The sequence below is a fragment of the Symphalangus syndactylus genome, chromosome 19 (assembly GCF_028878055.3).
Source record: "Symphalangus syndactylus isolate Jambi chromosome 19, NHGRI_mSymSyn1-v2.1_pri, whole genome shotgun sequence".
Taxonomy (NCBI): domain Eukaryota; kingdom Metazoa; phylum Chordata; class Mammalia; order Primates; family Hylobatidae; genus Symphalangus; species Symphalangus syndactylus.
In genome coordinates, this window is record NC_072434.2 from 24,373,873 (window position 1) to 24,390,798 (window position 16,926).

The 16,926-nt window shown below is 35.2% G+C and overlaps 1 protein-coding gene and 1 pseudogene across 12 annotated transcripts in view; one reads left to right on the forward strand and one right to left on the reverse strand.

Annotated features, from left to right (window-relative positions):
- The window catches only part of PTPRC (protein tyrosine phosphatase receptor type C), a 119,848-nt gene that overhangs the window by 64,974 nt on the left and 37,948 nt on the right, over positions 1-16,926 (reverse strand). For all 12 annotated transcript variants that reach the window (XM_063613720.1, XM_063613719.1, XM_063613714.1 and 9 more), the window contains exon 3: positions 1,247-1,273. In XM_063613720.1, coding sequence (XP_063469790.1) covers positions 1,247-1,273 — 27 coding nt within the window. The remainder of the gene's footprint in view (positions 1-1,246; positions 1,274-16,926) is intronic.
- LOC129458789 (phosphatidylethanolamine-binding protein 1-like) lies at positions 11,437-15,050 on the forward strand (annotated as a pseudogene).

A 16,926-nucleotide genomic window follows, 5' to 3' on the forward strand; every position in this document is an offset into this window, starting at 1 on the left:
TTTTGGTTAACAGTTTTAACTTACCTGCTTTCATCACTTGGAGGCTTGTCATAATAGAGTCAATTCAGAGATAACAGAAACTCCCTCAATAAGGTGATGATTCGCGTGTCATTTTAAAGACTCTCCCCGTTCTACCCTATAACTATCCCTTTCCTGCAAAAATAACCAGCTGGTATGGTTGAGATGAATCTCTCTTCTGTAAAAGTTGGAGACACTAAGTTGCATTTGAGTAGCTGGCATAAACCAATCACAATCTACTATGCAGGAATGACTTTCATTTATTTATAAAACATCACTGCCATGCTAAAAGCTGTAAAATTGTGTTAGGCCTTTTTAAAAATAAGGAAATAGAATTCTTATGCATATTCAGAAGTGTTTTGTTGCTATTTTCATGTTTATTTATTTTCTTCATTTGGACGGAATTTTTATTTCATGACAAAAATATTCATTTTAATAACCCAATTTCATGATATGTTGAATGTACGTTAGTTGGAATTGTGCATTACAATATTAAATCAAAATTGTCTTCATCATTTTACTTACCTTCTTAATGCATATTGTCAACCATATGATTATGCAGGAAAAATACATTTTCAGTAATATCAGTTAAGTAATGTGATATTTAACCACCTGCAATTTAATTTTCTCTCTTATTTTGCATGTACTATGTATGAATTTATTTGCAGCATCTCTGTTTTTAAATTTAATTTATCTCATGATTAAGACATTTATAAGGACTATTGAAATGTCCAGTAGAATTTGAAAATATTATTTAAAAATATCTTAACAGTCTCAAGGGTTTTGCATACCATTGAAAAGAGCAACATACTCTTAAAGAAATACAGACATATACAAATCTGTTATCTACGTATCTATAACATACATAGACAGCTCTTAACCTGCTTTCAGACTATAAAATTTTGTGATCTAATTTAAATGCATTTTTTTGTAGTCTTAAAATATTAAAAGAGAGTAGAAACCTGTTGTGTGATTTACTGTCAAGTTTGGGAAAAGTTACTATTTATACACAAAATATATACACAAATTTAATAACATGTTTAGGTAGTTATTAAACTCTATAACATAAGCAGAAAGTTTAAGAACAAGTGAATGTCAAGAATCATTCATGATTATAAAATTTATCCTTAAAAATAATTTCAGTGCTAATAATAGAAAATTGTAGCTAAATATATAAACTTTGCAACAAGAAAATAAAATTAGTAAAAATGCAAATATTAATTCTTACCAGTGGGGGAAGGTGTTTGGCTTTGCCCTGCAAAGAAGAAACAAAAATCTCTTAGAAAATTTCAAATTTCATTCATATTCACGTAAACATATATTAGATTTTTATATGTACCTCAAGTCTATGATAGAACATCCACCAAGTGGCAATTTTCAGCAGCTTTTACCCTAATGAAACTATATTTCCTCTCTTAGTATCATGTTTACAAAGCCCAAATATGTCAAAATTATGTTATTTATTTTTTGAATCCCCAGGCTAAATCAGAAACATAACAGACTAAAGGATCACTATTGGGATTAATTTCAAGCCTGCAAAAGACTTTTGAAAAACTTTTGAAACATTTTTTTCCCAAATGCATTATTTATTTAGATAATGATGATTAATTGAGCACCTATTTTGTGCTAGACATTATGCCACATGCTAGGGATATAATATGACCAACATATAAAAATTCCCTGCCCTCAATGAGCTCAATTTAGTGTGAGATATAAACAAAAACAATCAATACAGTGTGATGACAGGTGAGACAGAATGTGCTAAAGGAGCACATAATAGGATCATCTTATTTATATTTCCAGGGTTGGTGGTTGGCTGGTAGAGGAGTTGATACAGAGAGTTTCTTGGATGTATTTAAGCTACAACCTAAAGGAATACTTATAGCTAGCTTGGTCCCAGAGGAATAAGAAGCTGGGATTTATCTTACAGGCTTTAGATATCCATTAGAGGGATGTCTTTAAAGGGAGGCCTAAAGGAGAAACATTTGAATTGTAGATCAGCCTTTCAGGAAATGGAAAATGGATTATTAAAGAGCAAAGGTGGGGGCAGGAAAATCAGGAGACCAAAACCAAAGCAAAACAGACAGAGACGATGTCCTACATAAGAAGAGTATACCCCAAAAGAAAGGTTAGGGGAAAAGGACCGATGAAACACACAAGAATCACCAAGACTTTGTAAATCCTTGCAAGTGAGAATAAAGGAGAAAGAGCAATAAGGAAAATATCTAGATTGACAGTTTAACATGCTAGTGAGTTGTAGTTTCACTGAACTTGAGAAGTAATAAACAGTGAGTAGAGAGAGGTGAATCGGAATTTGCTTGAGATTTCATGTGAAAATGTATAATAGCATTTGAACATAGAGGTTTGTAGCTCATGATATACATCTGGGCTGATGCTATAGATCGGCATATAGATACATTTTGCAGCTACAGAGGTGAAGGAGATCACCGAACTACATAAAAGAGAAGTGTCCAAGATAGAATCCTGAAGTTCAGTGAATATTAAGGAGAGAGCCAGCATAGGTAATCAAATTTTCCAAGTAGGAAGAAAGCTGTAGCAAACAAGAAAAGAGTAGGGGTGTTTCGAGAAGGAAGTGGTTGAAGTCAAATAATATGGGGATTCACATGTAGGATAAACATGGTGGATTAACATGAGTCCACTGGATTTATCATCTGGGTTTGTGGAAATGTTGAAAAGAGCAGCTTTCTTGGCATGATGGGAACTAGATTCAGTCTACAGTGAAGTGCAATGTTTTCATCCCTCATATTAGTAAGTGCCTATTTAAAAGATTGTAAAGTTCTTTTCCAAATGACTGCAAACTCAGGTTGTTAAAGTGAATCAGAGATCAGATGGAAGAGTGAATTAACTGGTACTTAAGGTGACTTTCTGCTTTTATATTTTATCTTCTGAGAACAAACTGATGTGAAAACATTTTCTTCCTTCAGAGTTGCCATCCAAGGAGCATCACCCAGTATTCTTCAATGACATTCCCTGGCTTATTCCTTGAAGTAAAATGTATTTTTGTTATATATATCTATATTTTTATATCATTGATGGGTGATACATAATTATTAACATAATGACTTTCTTATTTTCTCATTATATTTCTCTTTTTCTTAATAATTCATACTTAAATATTGTTTTTAATTGATATTGTTTGTACTTTTGTCCCTTTTCTTATCTAGTTAGCTTTTATCTTTCTGTTTCATGTAAATTATTGTTATGTTTATGTTCCCTTTAACAGCATTCCGCTCTCCTTATTTGTTCTTATTTTCTTGTAAATTAAAGTCTTAGAATTGTGTTGATTTGCAAAAGAGGTAATAAGAAAAAAATATTAGTATAGAAATAACTAATAGCTCTCATGTTTGAAGTGAAAGGAAAAGTGTCCTTCATTGTGAAGAACAAAACGTATCACCAAATTTAAAATATTCAAGTTGCTTTTGAGTGTGTGAACATACTTTATACAACACATATCTCTTCTTTATCTGAGAAATACATGAGCTCTTACATATCTAAAATTAGGTTGATATGCCCCTTCTCATGCAAGCACCTCATTCCTTGGAACTTTAAAGAAGTTAATTTAGTTCACTTAGGTTCAAGAAACATACATTGTTGTGCTGGTATGCTGTTGGAGACTAGATTCAAACATGATAAAAGCATGATCCTTGCCCTGGATAAGCTTATAACCCATAAAACACATATATCTAGTCATCTGCAAAGACATTTTAGTCATGGATACACCTGATTAAGACTAATAATCAAAATTTCTCCCATCAACATCAGCATGAATCACATAATAAGATGAGAAAGAGGAGGAGAAGAAAGAGAAGCAGCTGTAGCAAAGAGTCTTGTGTAGAAGAAGTGATTGATAAGTAATTGTTGGATTCTTTTAAGCATGAGTAAGTGCAAAGGAGAAATCAAACAGATCTGATGATAACAGCTTTAGGAGAAGAGCCAAGGAGCAAGCATTGTAGGCCTTGAAAAGGAGCTTGAACTTTTTCCTCAGAATGACGGAAGCCATTGGATCAGTTAATACAGAGGAGAAATCAGAAAGTAAATTTGATGACAGAGAAAAGAGGAATCTTAATGTTACCTGCACCACTAATTCCACAGACCACTATATTCTATTGCTCTGATTTACTACCTTGTTGTCACCAAAATGTGTAGCACCAACTATACAGAGTGTTTCATAAAAGAAAATTATAATTCATCATCTGTTTACCACAGAAATGAGAAGAAAAATGCTGGGACACTATGTGAAGCTATTTCTTTTTTAACAAAAGAACTGTGAATACCTGGGTAAATATACTAGAACTGTTTCCAACCAGTACACTATTCATCAGACTACGTACACGTTCCATGTCTCAGAGAGATTAATAAACTTCCAAATGGTCCAAAAGCAATAAGTTTTTTAAAAGAAATACATGATGTATAGTATTTTAATCTAACTTCTGAAAAGAAGGACAAGAGGCAAATTACCAAAATGGAGAAGACTGTTTCTAATGATTTACTTTTTTAAAGAACAATTTAGAAATGATATTTTATTGTTATTAATTGTTAATATTTATTGAGTGTTTACTGGGTGCCAGGCACTATACTAAGTCTTTTGCTTATGTTTCCTTTCTTAAACATCACAAAAACCCTAAGAAGCTTAGAAAAGTCAAGTGTCTTGGCCAAGTTCACAAGGCCAGTCTAGTATATGTGAGCCAGACTTGAACCTGAGCCTGTCTGACTTTACAGGCCATGCTCTCACACATCAGGCGTCCGTCTTTTCCCATCAACTTGTCCTTATGGCCTTTCCTCTTCATATGAAATTTCAAGCATGAAAATTCTTTTAGAGAAGATGTTTATTAAAAACTCATAAGTTAAGTAAAAATTGATCTTAATCATCATTTGGCTGCAAGTAAATTACTAGTAGTGCTACAAATGCTAAAATAACCTTGAACCTAAAAATAGATATGCAGATTAAATCATAATGTGCTGAGTGAATGCTCTATAATGGTACAAACAAATATTAGAGAAAATTTAGAGATGTGTCAAGTTAATTTATTACAGAATATTATTTTGACAGGAAAATCAACCAAACTACACTAATATTAAGCACAATTATTAAAATTTACAGACTTTTTGTTTAGATGTTAAGAGGTTTCTGGAGCTACAGGACAGAATAACGGGCATACATATATTTTTTTTTTCTGATCTCATCATCGCCTCATATTCAAAATTTCCTCAAATCTTTTCATCTTTAATGCAGCAAAATTTAATATCCTTGGAAAACAGCATAATATCTAAAGATCTAACATTTTCGTTTCTTCTATGTTTATACTTACTTCCCATAAAAGCCTCTTGAATTGAATATGTGTTTGCTTGTACACCGATTTATCACTGGATATGATTCTAAATTCCTCCACTGAGTGATTTTTAGGTCACACTAAAACATTGTAATCTATGTTTTATTTCATTTTTATATACTATTTCAAATACATGCGTGCACGCACACACACACACACGCACACCCCACACCATTTTATCTTTTTAAAAGAAAATTCCAAGACTTCAGCATCACTCTTTAGACTTAGTGTAAGACTCAACTTGCTTGTTCTCATGGTCATAAAATCCCTATAAACAGATTTTTAGTTTTGGTAACACTTTTAGTCAACATGATAAATGACATAAAAACGTTTTCGTCCCTGAAAAAAGCACATAGAATCTATTTAAAAATTAAAATTTAAAATTAAAAACTACCTCAACATTTAAGCCAATGCCCTTAAGGAAATAAGGTGGGAACTAGAGTGATGCAACTTGAAACAACATATCAATTTGAACAAGCCATGTGCACTAGATTATATAAATCTATTTTTCAATCTTTTTAATATTAAAAATTTTACCAGTCTTAAAGTAGGAACACAGTAAATGTGACCTATATAAAATAGCTTAGTTAAAACACCTACTTAGCATCTAAAGGACATTCCCTGCACCCCACCGCCCCCAGTCATCTAATGATTTTTACATCAACATTAGCAGTACACTAACAAATACTTTGGTGGAGAATGCCTTTATATATTAAATAAGGTAGGGAGTAGGTGAAGGTACTTAACTATTTAGAGAAAACTATACAACCAAATATCTGCAATAATTTATTAATTCTCTATCATATTTTAATTCTTCCGAAATTACATGAGCAATGACTTCAATTGTCTGTTGCACTTCAGATGTGCAAACATTATTAAACATTACCAAAATCATACATAGAAGCTACTGTGCTGAATCTTCACTGATAGAAAAAAAAGACCCAGTGAGATTGGTTGTGGCCAGGCGCAGTGGTGCACACCTGTAATCCCAGAACTTTGGGAGGGAGAAGCAGGTGGATTGCTTGAGCCAAGCAATCCAGTCTGGGCAACATGCAAAACCTCGTCTCTACTTAAAATACAAAACTTAGCTGGGTGGGGTGGTGTGCACCTATAGTCCCAGCTACTTGGGAGGCTAAGCCCAGGAGTGGGTGTTGAGGCTGTAGTGAGATGTGATGGTGCCACTGTACACCAGCCTGGGTGAGAGAGTGAGACCCTGACTCAAAAACAACAACAACAACAACAACAACAACAACAAAAGATTGGTTATATAACATATTTAACTACTTCATGACCTATCCATTTAGATTGGAGTATATGGTTAAATATTATTGTGCTTGTCCGATGCAAAACAAATGAACTGATGTAGTTATCTAAGTTGTTTTATGTATGTAGACAGCCTTGTACTCTACCCTAGTTCCTGTATTACTTAAAAGCAACAATGTATTCTTAGTGGAGTCAAATAGATCTGGGAAAAGCAAATAAAATTTTTGCATAAAGTACTTAATAACCAGTGCACAATAAATATTTAATATTTGGAGATTGTTTAATACAAATTACACTACAATATATGTAAACATTCTTTATGAACAATACTGGGAAAGTGTGGAAAATAGGTAAAGCAAAATATGTGAAATAGTAATGGAAATTGAGGGCACATGTGTAGGTGTGTGACAATAAAGAGAAGGCATCACTATTTCTCAAAGTAAGAACTGCATTGAGCTTTCTCTCAAATTCTATAAACACATCAAATAAATATAAAATAAAACACAGTAATATATCTAGTGTTCCACATATTACAGTTACTACATTCTACACTTTGACTTTTATCTTCTAGGGATGAAATTTTCTACATTTTAAAAAACTTAAATGTTTTCATTATTTAGTCAAAGGAGTATTTAGTAATATTTCAGTAGGTGGCACCATAGCACTAAAAATCTGTAAATTATCTAAGAGCTCTTTTTCCCATTATAATCCTGTTGTGAATCACCAATGGAGTTGACTAGATACATTAAACAGATGAAAATGCAGATAACAGAACACTTGATCTTCAAAGCTGTGTTATTCTAACACATGTATTGTTACTGAATTTACCTTTCCCAATATGTTTCTTTTGCAACTCAAAATGTTTAAATGATCACAAATCAAAGTTACCTTGAAGTCACACCCCTAAGTCCCTGATCAGAGATTTCAGCAAAAACTAGGAATCAATTTCAGTGAAAACGGCATTTCAAAAGACATACTTGGGCTTTAAATACCACCCGTTCTCCCTCCCCGCTAAAAAAAAAAAAAAAAAAAAAAAAAAAAAAAAAAAAAGTGGGATGCTATTTCCTAGGGAATTTAAACCTGTCTAGTTCTGCAAATCTGGGAAAAGTACAAGGGCAGAAGGGTAAAATAGAATAGATGAAATAAATACTTATTCTCAGCATCTGCCCTAAAATGAATGATAGCATGTTTTGAAGGTTGAGAATGCATACTTGACCTCCATAAACATAAAGCCTGTACAAAAGTGGAAAAAAGCAAATCAAGACAAAAAATAAGGGTCAGCTAAAACAGATATGTATGGCTTTCCTTTCTTAGCAATGCATGACAATAATAAAGTACACAATAAAAATAAGAGAATTGCACTTTACGCTGGAAATCTGCTATATGGTCCGCAGACAATAAATCTAACAAATCATATTAAATTATTACGTATTTATGGAGTAAGCACTCTGGGCAGCGACAAACAAGGTATTATGATTTCAGAGAACCACAGGAAACAGTCTTTTCTACCCTCCATTAGCTTATCTGTAAATATAATAATGACAGCAACAGTTTACTGAAATGTTATGTAGCAGACACTATGCACACCTCTTTATATAATATATATGTATTTTTTTTTCTTTAAGCATCCCAGTAAGCCAATGAGTTAGCATTATTTATCCTTTTTTATACGGAATGAAACTGGGACCTAAAAGAGTTTAGTAAATTGCTCACAGGCACACACGAGGAAAGTGCTAGATTTGAAGTAGTGTCTATTTAATAATTTTCTTATTCTTTATGTAGACTTTATGTTAAAATATTGGGTATATTAATATTATTTTTGGAATCTCATGAGTAAAGCACTTACCATCAGAAAATAATTCCAAATATTTCTATTCAGACAGAAGCAAAGGATTTTAGTGATTATTGACATGCAGTTCATTTGATATATAAGGAAACTAAGACTCAGTGAGTTTAGTGCCTTTCTGATTTCATTCAATCTATTCAAGGCACATGAATTTATGAGCTCCACCAATGTCCAGAGAATCTCAACATCCCTTTATTGAGGCCTTTTATTAAATACAAATGGACATCCAAGAAATACTAGACCAAAGCCTCTAATAAGAAATAAAGATAGAGCTCAAGTAAACAAAAGAGGGACTTGGAAGAATGAGGCAATGCAAGGAGCAAAAAGGAGGATAACCAACTACAATTCATATTTTCAGAAATGAGAAAACATTGCACTCCTGAACACAGAGCAAGAGGTTATAAAAAGCAACATCTCAAGATCAAGAGAAGAAGTCAATAGATACTGGCAAAAATCTTTTTTTTTTTTTTTTTTAAAGAAACAGCACTACAATAAAAGGTAACATTTAAAAATCACAAAATATCAAGGGAGGGGAGAGTCATGGGAGCAAAAGACTGCTCTTATTTACTCTAGGCCTTACGGTACTATTTAAACTTCCAAATTATATACACACATTTTAAATAATAATGCAAATAATAAAGAAAAATATCAGTATGTAAAGCAGTATTGAGGATAAAGAAGGCAAATTTTGGGGGCCGTGAGAGGAATACAATCAAATAATTAAAAATTTTTAAAGATAGCAACCATATCTAGCTGTCTCCCAATGAATTATGGTGTCCAATATTTAAAATAATGTTTTTTGCTTGTGAATACATATGACTTTGCAAACACACACCACTAAAACTAGGAATGCATTTGTAGGTATTTTATATTTTGCTTAAAACATCATGTTATATATTTCAGGCATGTTGATTAATGAAACAATTAATGACAAAAAAATTAATAAAGGCTGCTAGATAACCATTTAAGAACAATCAGTTACACTGCTTTTTTTCTGTCTCAAACTATTTATCTACAAGTTAGGGGGAAAATTGTATCGCTTCCTGTGCAATGATGGCCAAATTGAAGTCTTTGATTTAGATTTGTGTGCCTTTAAATGTCCCATAGTCAAATTTGTTTCAGAAGTAATTCATGCTACATGCCCTTTGGAGATATTTATAAAGTGTGTTAATATATTAAAAGCATAGGGAAACTTAATTTTACTTCATTTAGCTCAAGATCTCCTAAAAGTATTTGCCACAAACCCATTTTTTTTTCCCATGGACATACTATAGGACATTTGCACAATGTAACTGCAATGTTTCTGAGAACATGGTTTACAAAATTCTAGCTTGTTATCAGTTATGTATATTTGTGTGTGTGTAACCAGTATTATTATCCTGATGAAGATAAATATCAATCCTTTATTTGTATTAATCCTGACTGGGAATTAGATTAAAGGTGCATATTTCTGGGCTCCAATGCTGGAAAATCTGATTTAATAGGTTTGTGGGGTAATGTGATCTGTGCACTGGTATTTTCTTAAAGCTCTGATGGTGATTATGATGGAAACAAAGGTTAAGAACAACTGAGAAAGATGCTTCCTTACCCATATTCTCTTTTTAAAATATTTTCCAGAATAGGTTTATTCCCATATTAATTATCTTTTTGCTTCTTATGAAAATGTCCGTTTTCATTTACCTAAATCCAGGGATATATACCTGATTTATGCAATATACTTCAGACAGCAAAAACCATTTAATTATATTAATCCCTTAGAAAGTATATGCTTTTGTAGCTCTTTGCTTCCTCTAGGATAGGCTACAATCATCATTAAAGAACAAAGAATCATCAAAAGATGTTTGCATAAGTGGTGAAATCTTTTATTAGTGCATTTAGTGCTATCAACAGTGTTTATTATTTAATAAGCAGCTACTATGTGAAGGGCACTGTCCTAAATACTGTTACATATTATTTTATCTAATCATTATAGAAATCCTACAAAGTAGATGGTATTCTCTTCTTTTCACAGATGAAAGCTCAAAATCATGAAAACGTGTATGCAAGGCTAAATAAAGAGCTTGTAGCAAAATGAGTCTAGATTTAAATGCAGATCTGTCTGACTCTAAAAACCCCCATGCTTGTTCAACTGCATTGCAACATAAGGAAAAAATATTTAATGCTAAATCCAGTATTTGTGCTAAAGAGCTATTAGGGACTCAAAAATGAGTAAATATTATGTATGGGATTCAGAGTACCACACATTAAAATTTATTGCTAAAAAGTGTAAATTGCTGGACAATGACTACAAAAGGGGTAGATTCTTATTTTTCAGAAAAACAGGGAAGAAAAGTGAACAGGCCTATGCCTAACAAAAATGGTAGCATGAACTTGTCTGTCCTTCAGTATTTTTACCCAAATCTTTAAGGAAGGAAAAATAGTAGAACATGCCAAAAAAGTTATAGTTTTATTATGTCTGTGCTTTGAAACAAAGCAAAACAAACAAAAGCCTTTGCTGATCAACCTATACCTTGTAAAAGAAGTGGGGTGAGGGAAAGAATAGGTGAATGAAGCTCCCCATAGAAAATAAACAGTGCTAGGACAGTGAGTGTCTGTGAATTTAATATAGTTATGTAGAAATGTGTTTACAGCACCAACCACAACCCTTTCTAAATGAGCCAGGAGATAAATTAAAATTACACTACTTTTTTGAACTAACTACAATATGATAAAAAAATTAGCAGAAAATAAATGCTAGATTATAGGGAGTCCACCTAATAAGAAACTTATCTCCCATCTCACAAACAGAATAAAATGTGTCCGCTGAGGCTGCACAAAAGCATCCCACTCCTAAAGCTGAGGATAATAAAAGCAAAGGCTGATAAATGCACTGCTTATTTCTTCTTATTTCCCTTTAATGAAAACTCTGAACAGAAACACTTGGTTTACTTTCAAAATCATTAAAGGAACCCAGGCATAATGGGAAAAGCTACACTTTCAAACAGAAGAGGTTTTCAATGTGTTGTTCTCGTAAGACTGCTGTTTGCACAGCTAAAAGCTAACAGCAGTGTCTTTACTGCTCTTGTGGTTTCTTCTCTTCAGTGTACTTCTGTTTTTCTTATTCTGAGTCTTTATAGGAAAGGAAGAGGCGCAGCTCATGCGGTTAAGCACACAGGCGCTACCAAATGGTGCAATAGGTTGCCATAGCACCAGCATAATCAGCCCTATCTCGGGGTTAAAACCACAACTTCTCTAGTTGACGTTGAAGCTGCCTGACTATACATTTAACTGCTACAAAATGCTGAATTTCAGATTGATTTGTGTTTGCTTCAATAAAAATGTATTTCAAAAGTAAAGTTAGTTTTATTATGTGATTTATTTCAGAAGCACTTCATTTTGAAAAGCACTCACAAATGATATTTTAATGACAAAAATAAGTTAAAACTAATCTTATATTTAAAAACATAAAAAGTCACCGTTGATTTGGCCAGCAATGAAACTTTGTTAATTCATTACATTGTGCAACTTGGAGAAAATAGATCACAAACAAAAAAGTAAGACAAAGTGTTTATTTGTAAATAGAACTCACATTCCTTTACCACCAGATAATGAAATGATAAAATATAGTCTAGGCAAGGATATTTCCTATTTGTTCAGCGACATTATCATCACATATGAAATACGACCCTACCAGTAGGAAACATCACATTACACCCTTTGCAAGCAAATGCACTGAACTAAGTTGAATGGCTTCCTAAATACACACTTGATAGTCTCATGAAAGATAATGCCTGAATAAACAGACCTGTGTAGAAACATTTTGCTGCCTTGTCACATTCCCTGATACCCTGCAGCTCTAGTTCGTAACCATTTTCCATGCTGTGTATTCCTATCAATTGTCTTATGTTTTGACTAAATAATTATTTCATAAGATAGAAAATATTAAAATAATATATTAACATTCATAAATAATAAATCCTGAAAAGGATCATGAGATCCTTTTCATTTAACTTCTTTGGGAAAATTCATATTTGGCCAGCTCTTCATCCCTTTGTACATCAGGAAATGGTTTCTCTATCTTTAGTAAACAAGGAACATTTACCGAATATCTACTATTTGATACATTGTCTTACACAATCCTCATAATATCTCTATGTGATAAGCATTATTATTCTTATTTTATAAAGGACAAAAGGAAGACACAGCTGGTTTAAATATATTGCTTCCAATATAGAGTAACAGTGTAAAAACTCAATCCCAGGTCTACTAGAATCCAAAGCTCCTGCATTTTTTCCTAACTCCATAATGCTGCCTCCTGGGAATAGAGGATTCAGAGCATCCATTTCACATCATTCTCCTGAATTTCGGTACACAGTCCTTGAATTCCTCCTATCTGTGGTCTGTGGCTTCCTTTTCCTTTCCATTGCCTTTACCCTGGTCCAGGTACTTATGTCCTATTTCAATGATGTTTATACTCAGTTTCTAAACTGACAACTTCCTCCATCCCTTCCCCATGCATGCTAGATACTGCCACATTGATCTGCTTGTAAAATGCACTGATGTGTCTCTTTCCCGTTAAAATATTTTAGTAGGAGATTCCAAACTCTTTACTATTCACTTTACATCAATTCCTCTGAACTTTATATAACTTTACATCATTCCTCTTCAGTTAAAAGGAGATTGTTGTATCTATTTTTTTTTTTTTTTTTTTTCTGAGAGAGTTTTGCTCTGTGGCCCAGGCTGGAGTGCAGTGGCACTATCTCTCTCAGCTCACTGCAACCTCCGCCTCCCGGGTTCACGCGGTTCTCCTGCCTCAGTCTCCTGAGTATATGGGATTACAAGCATGCACCACTGCACCCGGCTAATATTTGTATTTTTAGTAGAGACGGGGCTTCACCATGTTGTCCAGGCTGGTCTCGAACTCCCGTCCTTAGGTAATCCGCCTGCCTCGGCCTCCCAATGTTGTGGCTATTAAACAAGACAGTTTGTGAAGCCTTTAATAATATTTTTAAAATCCTATAATGAGCCCCGGCTTCCCCGGCTAGTTTTCAGAGGCTGCCGGGTCGCCGCTGCGCCTGTCCCTTGCCTAGTGGCACTCCCCGCTGCGCGCTCCGCTCTTGCGCAGCCACGCCAGGGACCTCAGCAAGCGGTCCAGGCCCTTGAGCCTGCAGGAAGTGGATGCGCAGCCGCAGCACTCGCTGTATGTCACCTACGCCAGGGCGGCAGTGGACGAGCTGGGAAAAGTGCTGACGCCCACCTAGGTTAACAGACCCACCGGCATTTCATGGGATGATCTTGATTCAAGGAAACTCTACACCTTGGTCCTAACAGACCCGGATGCTCCCGGCAGGAAGAAGCCCCAATACAGGGAATGGAGTCATTTCCTGGTGGTTAACATCAAGGGCAATAACGTTAGCTGTGGCACAGTCCTCTCCGTTACGTGGGCTTGGGCCTCTGGAGGGCACAGGCCTCCACCGCTATGTCTGGCTGGTTTACAAACAGGACAGGCTGCTGAAGTGTGATGAGCCCTTCCTCAGCAATAGATCTGGAGGCCACAGTGGCAAATTCAAAATGGCATCCTTCTGTCAAAAGTTCGAGCTTGGCCGGGCAAGGTGGCTCACTCCTGTAATCTCAGCACTTTGGGAGGCTGGGGCGGGTGGATCACCGGGGCAGATGGATCACGAGGTCGGGAAATCAAGACCATGCTGGCCAACATGGTAAAACCCCGTCTCTACTAAAAATAGCTGGGCGTGGTGGCACAGCTTGTAGTCCCAGCTACTCGGGAGGCTGAGGCAGGAGAATTGCTTGAACCCGGGAGGCAGAGGTTGCAGTGAGGCGAGATCAGGCCACTGCACTCCAGCCTGGCGACAAGGCGAGACTCCGTCTCAAAAAAAAAAAAAAAGTACGAGCTCGTGCTCGTGGCTTCAGTGGCCAGAAAGCGTTACCAGGCTGAGTGGGACGACTATGTGCCCAAACTGCACGAGCAGCTGTTTGGGAAGTAGGGGGCAGCTCAGGGACCTGAACTGTCCCACAGGCCCCAAGCCGTGTTCTCCAGTTCAGTGTTGCATGTATAATAGATTTCTCCTCTTCCGGCTCCCCTTTGCACAGGCAAGACCTGAGCAGTCAGATGGTTTAGGGTAACTTTTCCTGCTGCCTGGCCTTTATAATTCTAGTCACTCACTCACTCTGGTTTATGTTTTGATCAAATTGGAACTCTATTTTCAGGAATATTCTGGTACTGTGATGGGGTCATCAAATTAATATGAAAATAGCAATCTAGAGTTTAAAGAAGAAAAAATTGGGGGGTGGGGGGGGGAAAGACCAGGCCTACAGTAATAGAGCAAAGCATTAAATAATCTTTAAGGGAGGTTACAAAAAAAAAAAAAAAAGAAAAAGGATTGGTCGCCTCTCTGCCTTTGTGATCCTGATACCAGAATTGTACGCAGCGTGTTTTTATGGTGCTGTCGCTCACCTAGACAACCAGAGGCTGGCTGGCATGGAGGCTAAACCCCAACACGGTGCATCTCAGATGCCTTAATAGGCGTCAGTATCTTGCTCTGGTCCCTTTAAAAAGCAATCCTGGAAAAAGCATTAGGGAGAGTGGCTTTGCTTTTGTTGGGGCATGGCCATCTAGACCGGCAGCAGTGCTCATTGACAGCTTATTAGGAATCCTTAGAACTGTGGTTGTTAAATTGATAGCTCTTCATGGGGGTAAGAAAAGCTGATCTGGAGCTGCTGAATGTTGGGTTAATTCTGCTGTTTGCTTACAATTGAATAAAAATAGAAACGTTGACTAAACAACATCAAAAAGTTCTATAAATGGTAGTAATTATTGTTATTGTTACCACCATCTGGATTATCACCTTCAGTCATTTTGACTTTTTAATTTGATTTATCCTTCTTAAAGGCACTGGTGAAATCAGCATCCCTTGTATCCTACACAGTAGTTAGTTTATAGAAGGACAATACACATTTTTGGATTTACTCTTGCTATAGTTTGTGCCTATGGTTCCACAGTAAAAATACTCTGAGCAATATAATTTTGAAACTCACTGTAAGATATGTGTAATTTCTCATTTCATAAGATGGTATTGCATTTCCTCTTGGCATTTTCATGTGCTTTTGAGTTTTCATATGTATCTATATTTATGTTCATGCAATAAAGAACAAAATGTAAAACTGTACCTGGAAATATACATCCCTATGTGAAAAAAAAAAAGCTGGACTTTATATTGTCCTCGGAATGATCTAGTTTTGAATCCTAGCTCAGCCAACTAAGGTCTTGTACAGGGTAAAAGATATTTGTGAGGTTTAGTCTCCTTGTTTTTAGAGCCATAATCATAAAATCTAGTTTATATATAGTTGATATGAGGATTAGACAAAGTAATACATGCAAGAGGCTTTGTAAAATGGATAGCAGCTTGTGAGTAGCTGAGAAAAATTTGAATCCACACAGTATTGTTTAGATTTAATAATTTTGATCATACTATAGCCACATTACAATGTGTAAGTGCAATAGTTTTCTACTTTCCATGGAAGCAGGGAGGAAGAATGCTTACCCTATTCTTAGGGTAATCATGGAAGACTCCCCCAAAATAAGTAATGTCTAAGTTAAGAAGGATATGTTTGAGTTAGGTAGGAAAGGAAGATGATGAGTCTTTTAGAAAATAAAAAGAGCAATGTGGCCCAACATTGAGAATCTAGTACATTTCAGAAAGTAAAAGTTGTTCTTCCTGGCTGAAAAGCAAGATGTAAGGTAGAGGTGTGCTAGAAATCTTTCTGGAAAATAAATGTGACGCTGATAATGAAGGCCCTCTCTTACAAACTGAGAAGTTTTAACATTATCCTCAGGTGAAAGGAATTATTATAGAGCTTTCAGTAGGTGATTAATCCTATTTGTGGAATGCAGAGTGGAACTTAGGAATGCAAGGTTGGAGATGAGGTTATGTATTAGCAAGGTGTAAAGTGCTTTTAGAATTTAAAATGGATAGCAGGCCCACGGGTAATATTGGGTAAATGTTCATTACGGTTAACACCAGTCTATCCTTCTGCCTTTTTCACTCCGTGACATCAATGGTAGTAATTTTCAAAAGAGACTCAGAAATCCAGTTATAGAATAAAACTAATTTAAGAGGTTATGAGGGCTGAGCCATCCATTCTTTGAATCGGGACACAAAATCTTTTTTTATTGTTAATTATGAATAGGGTAAAAATCTAAATATGCCTACCCTCTTGACCTTGATTTCTGACTTCTACATAAATCTTCTATGATTATGCAACTTATACTGAGCAAAGAAGAAAAGAAATCTGAGTTATGTTCCCAGATTACCATATTTAGTGTGCCCCTTAGGTTGAATATGCTTATCTCATTCAATGCTGTATTTTATCGTATTCTTTTTGCACTTCCCCTTGTTCCTTGGAGGAATTTAAAGAAATGTTATCAAAAGCAAGGCTTATGAGTGACTAACT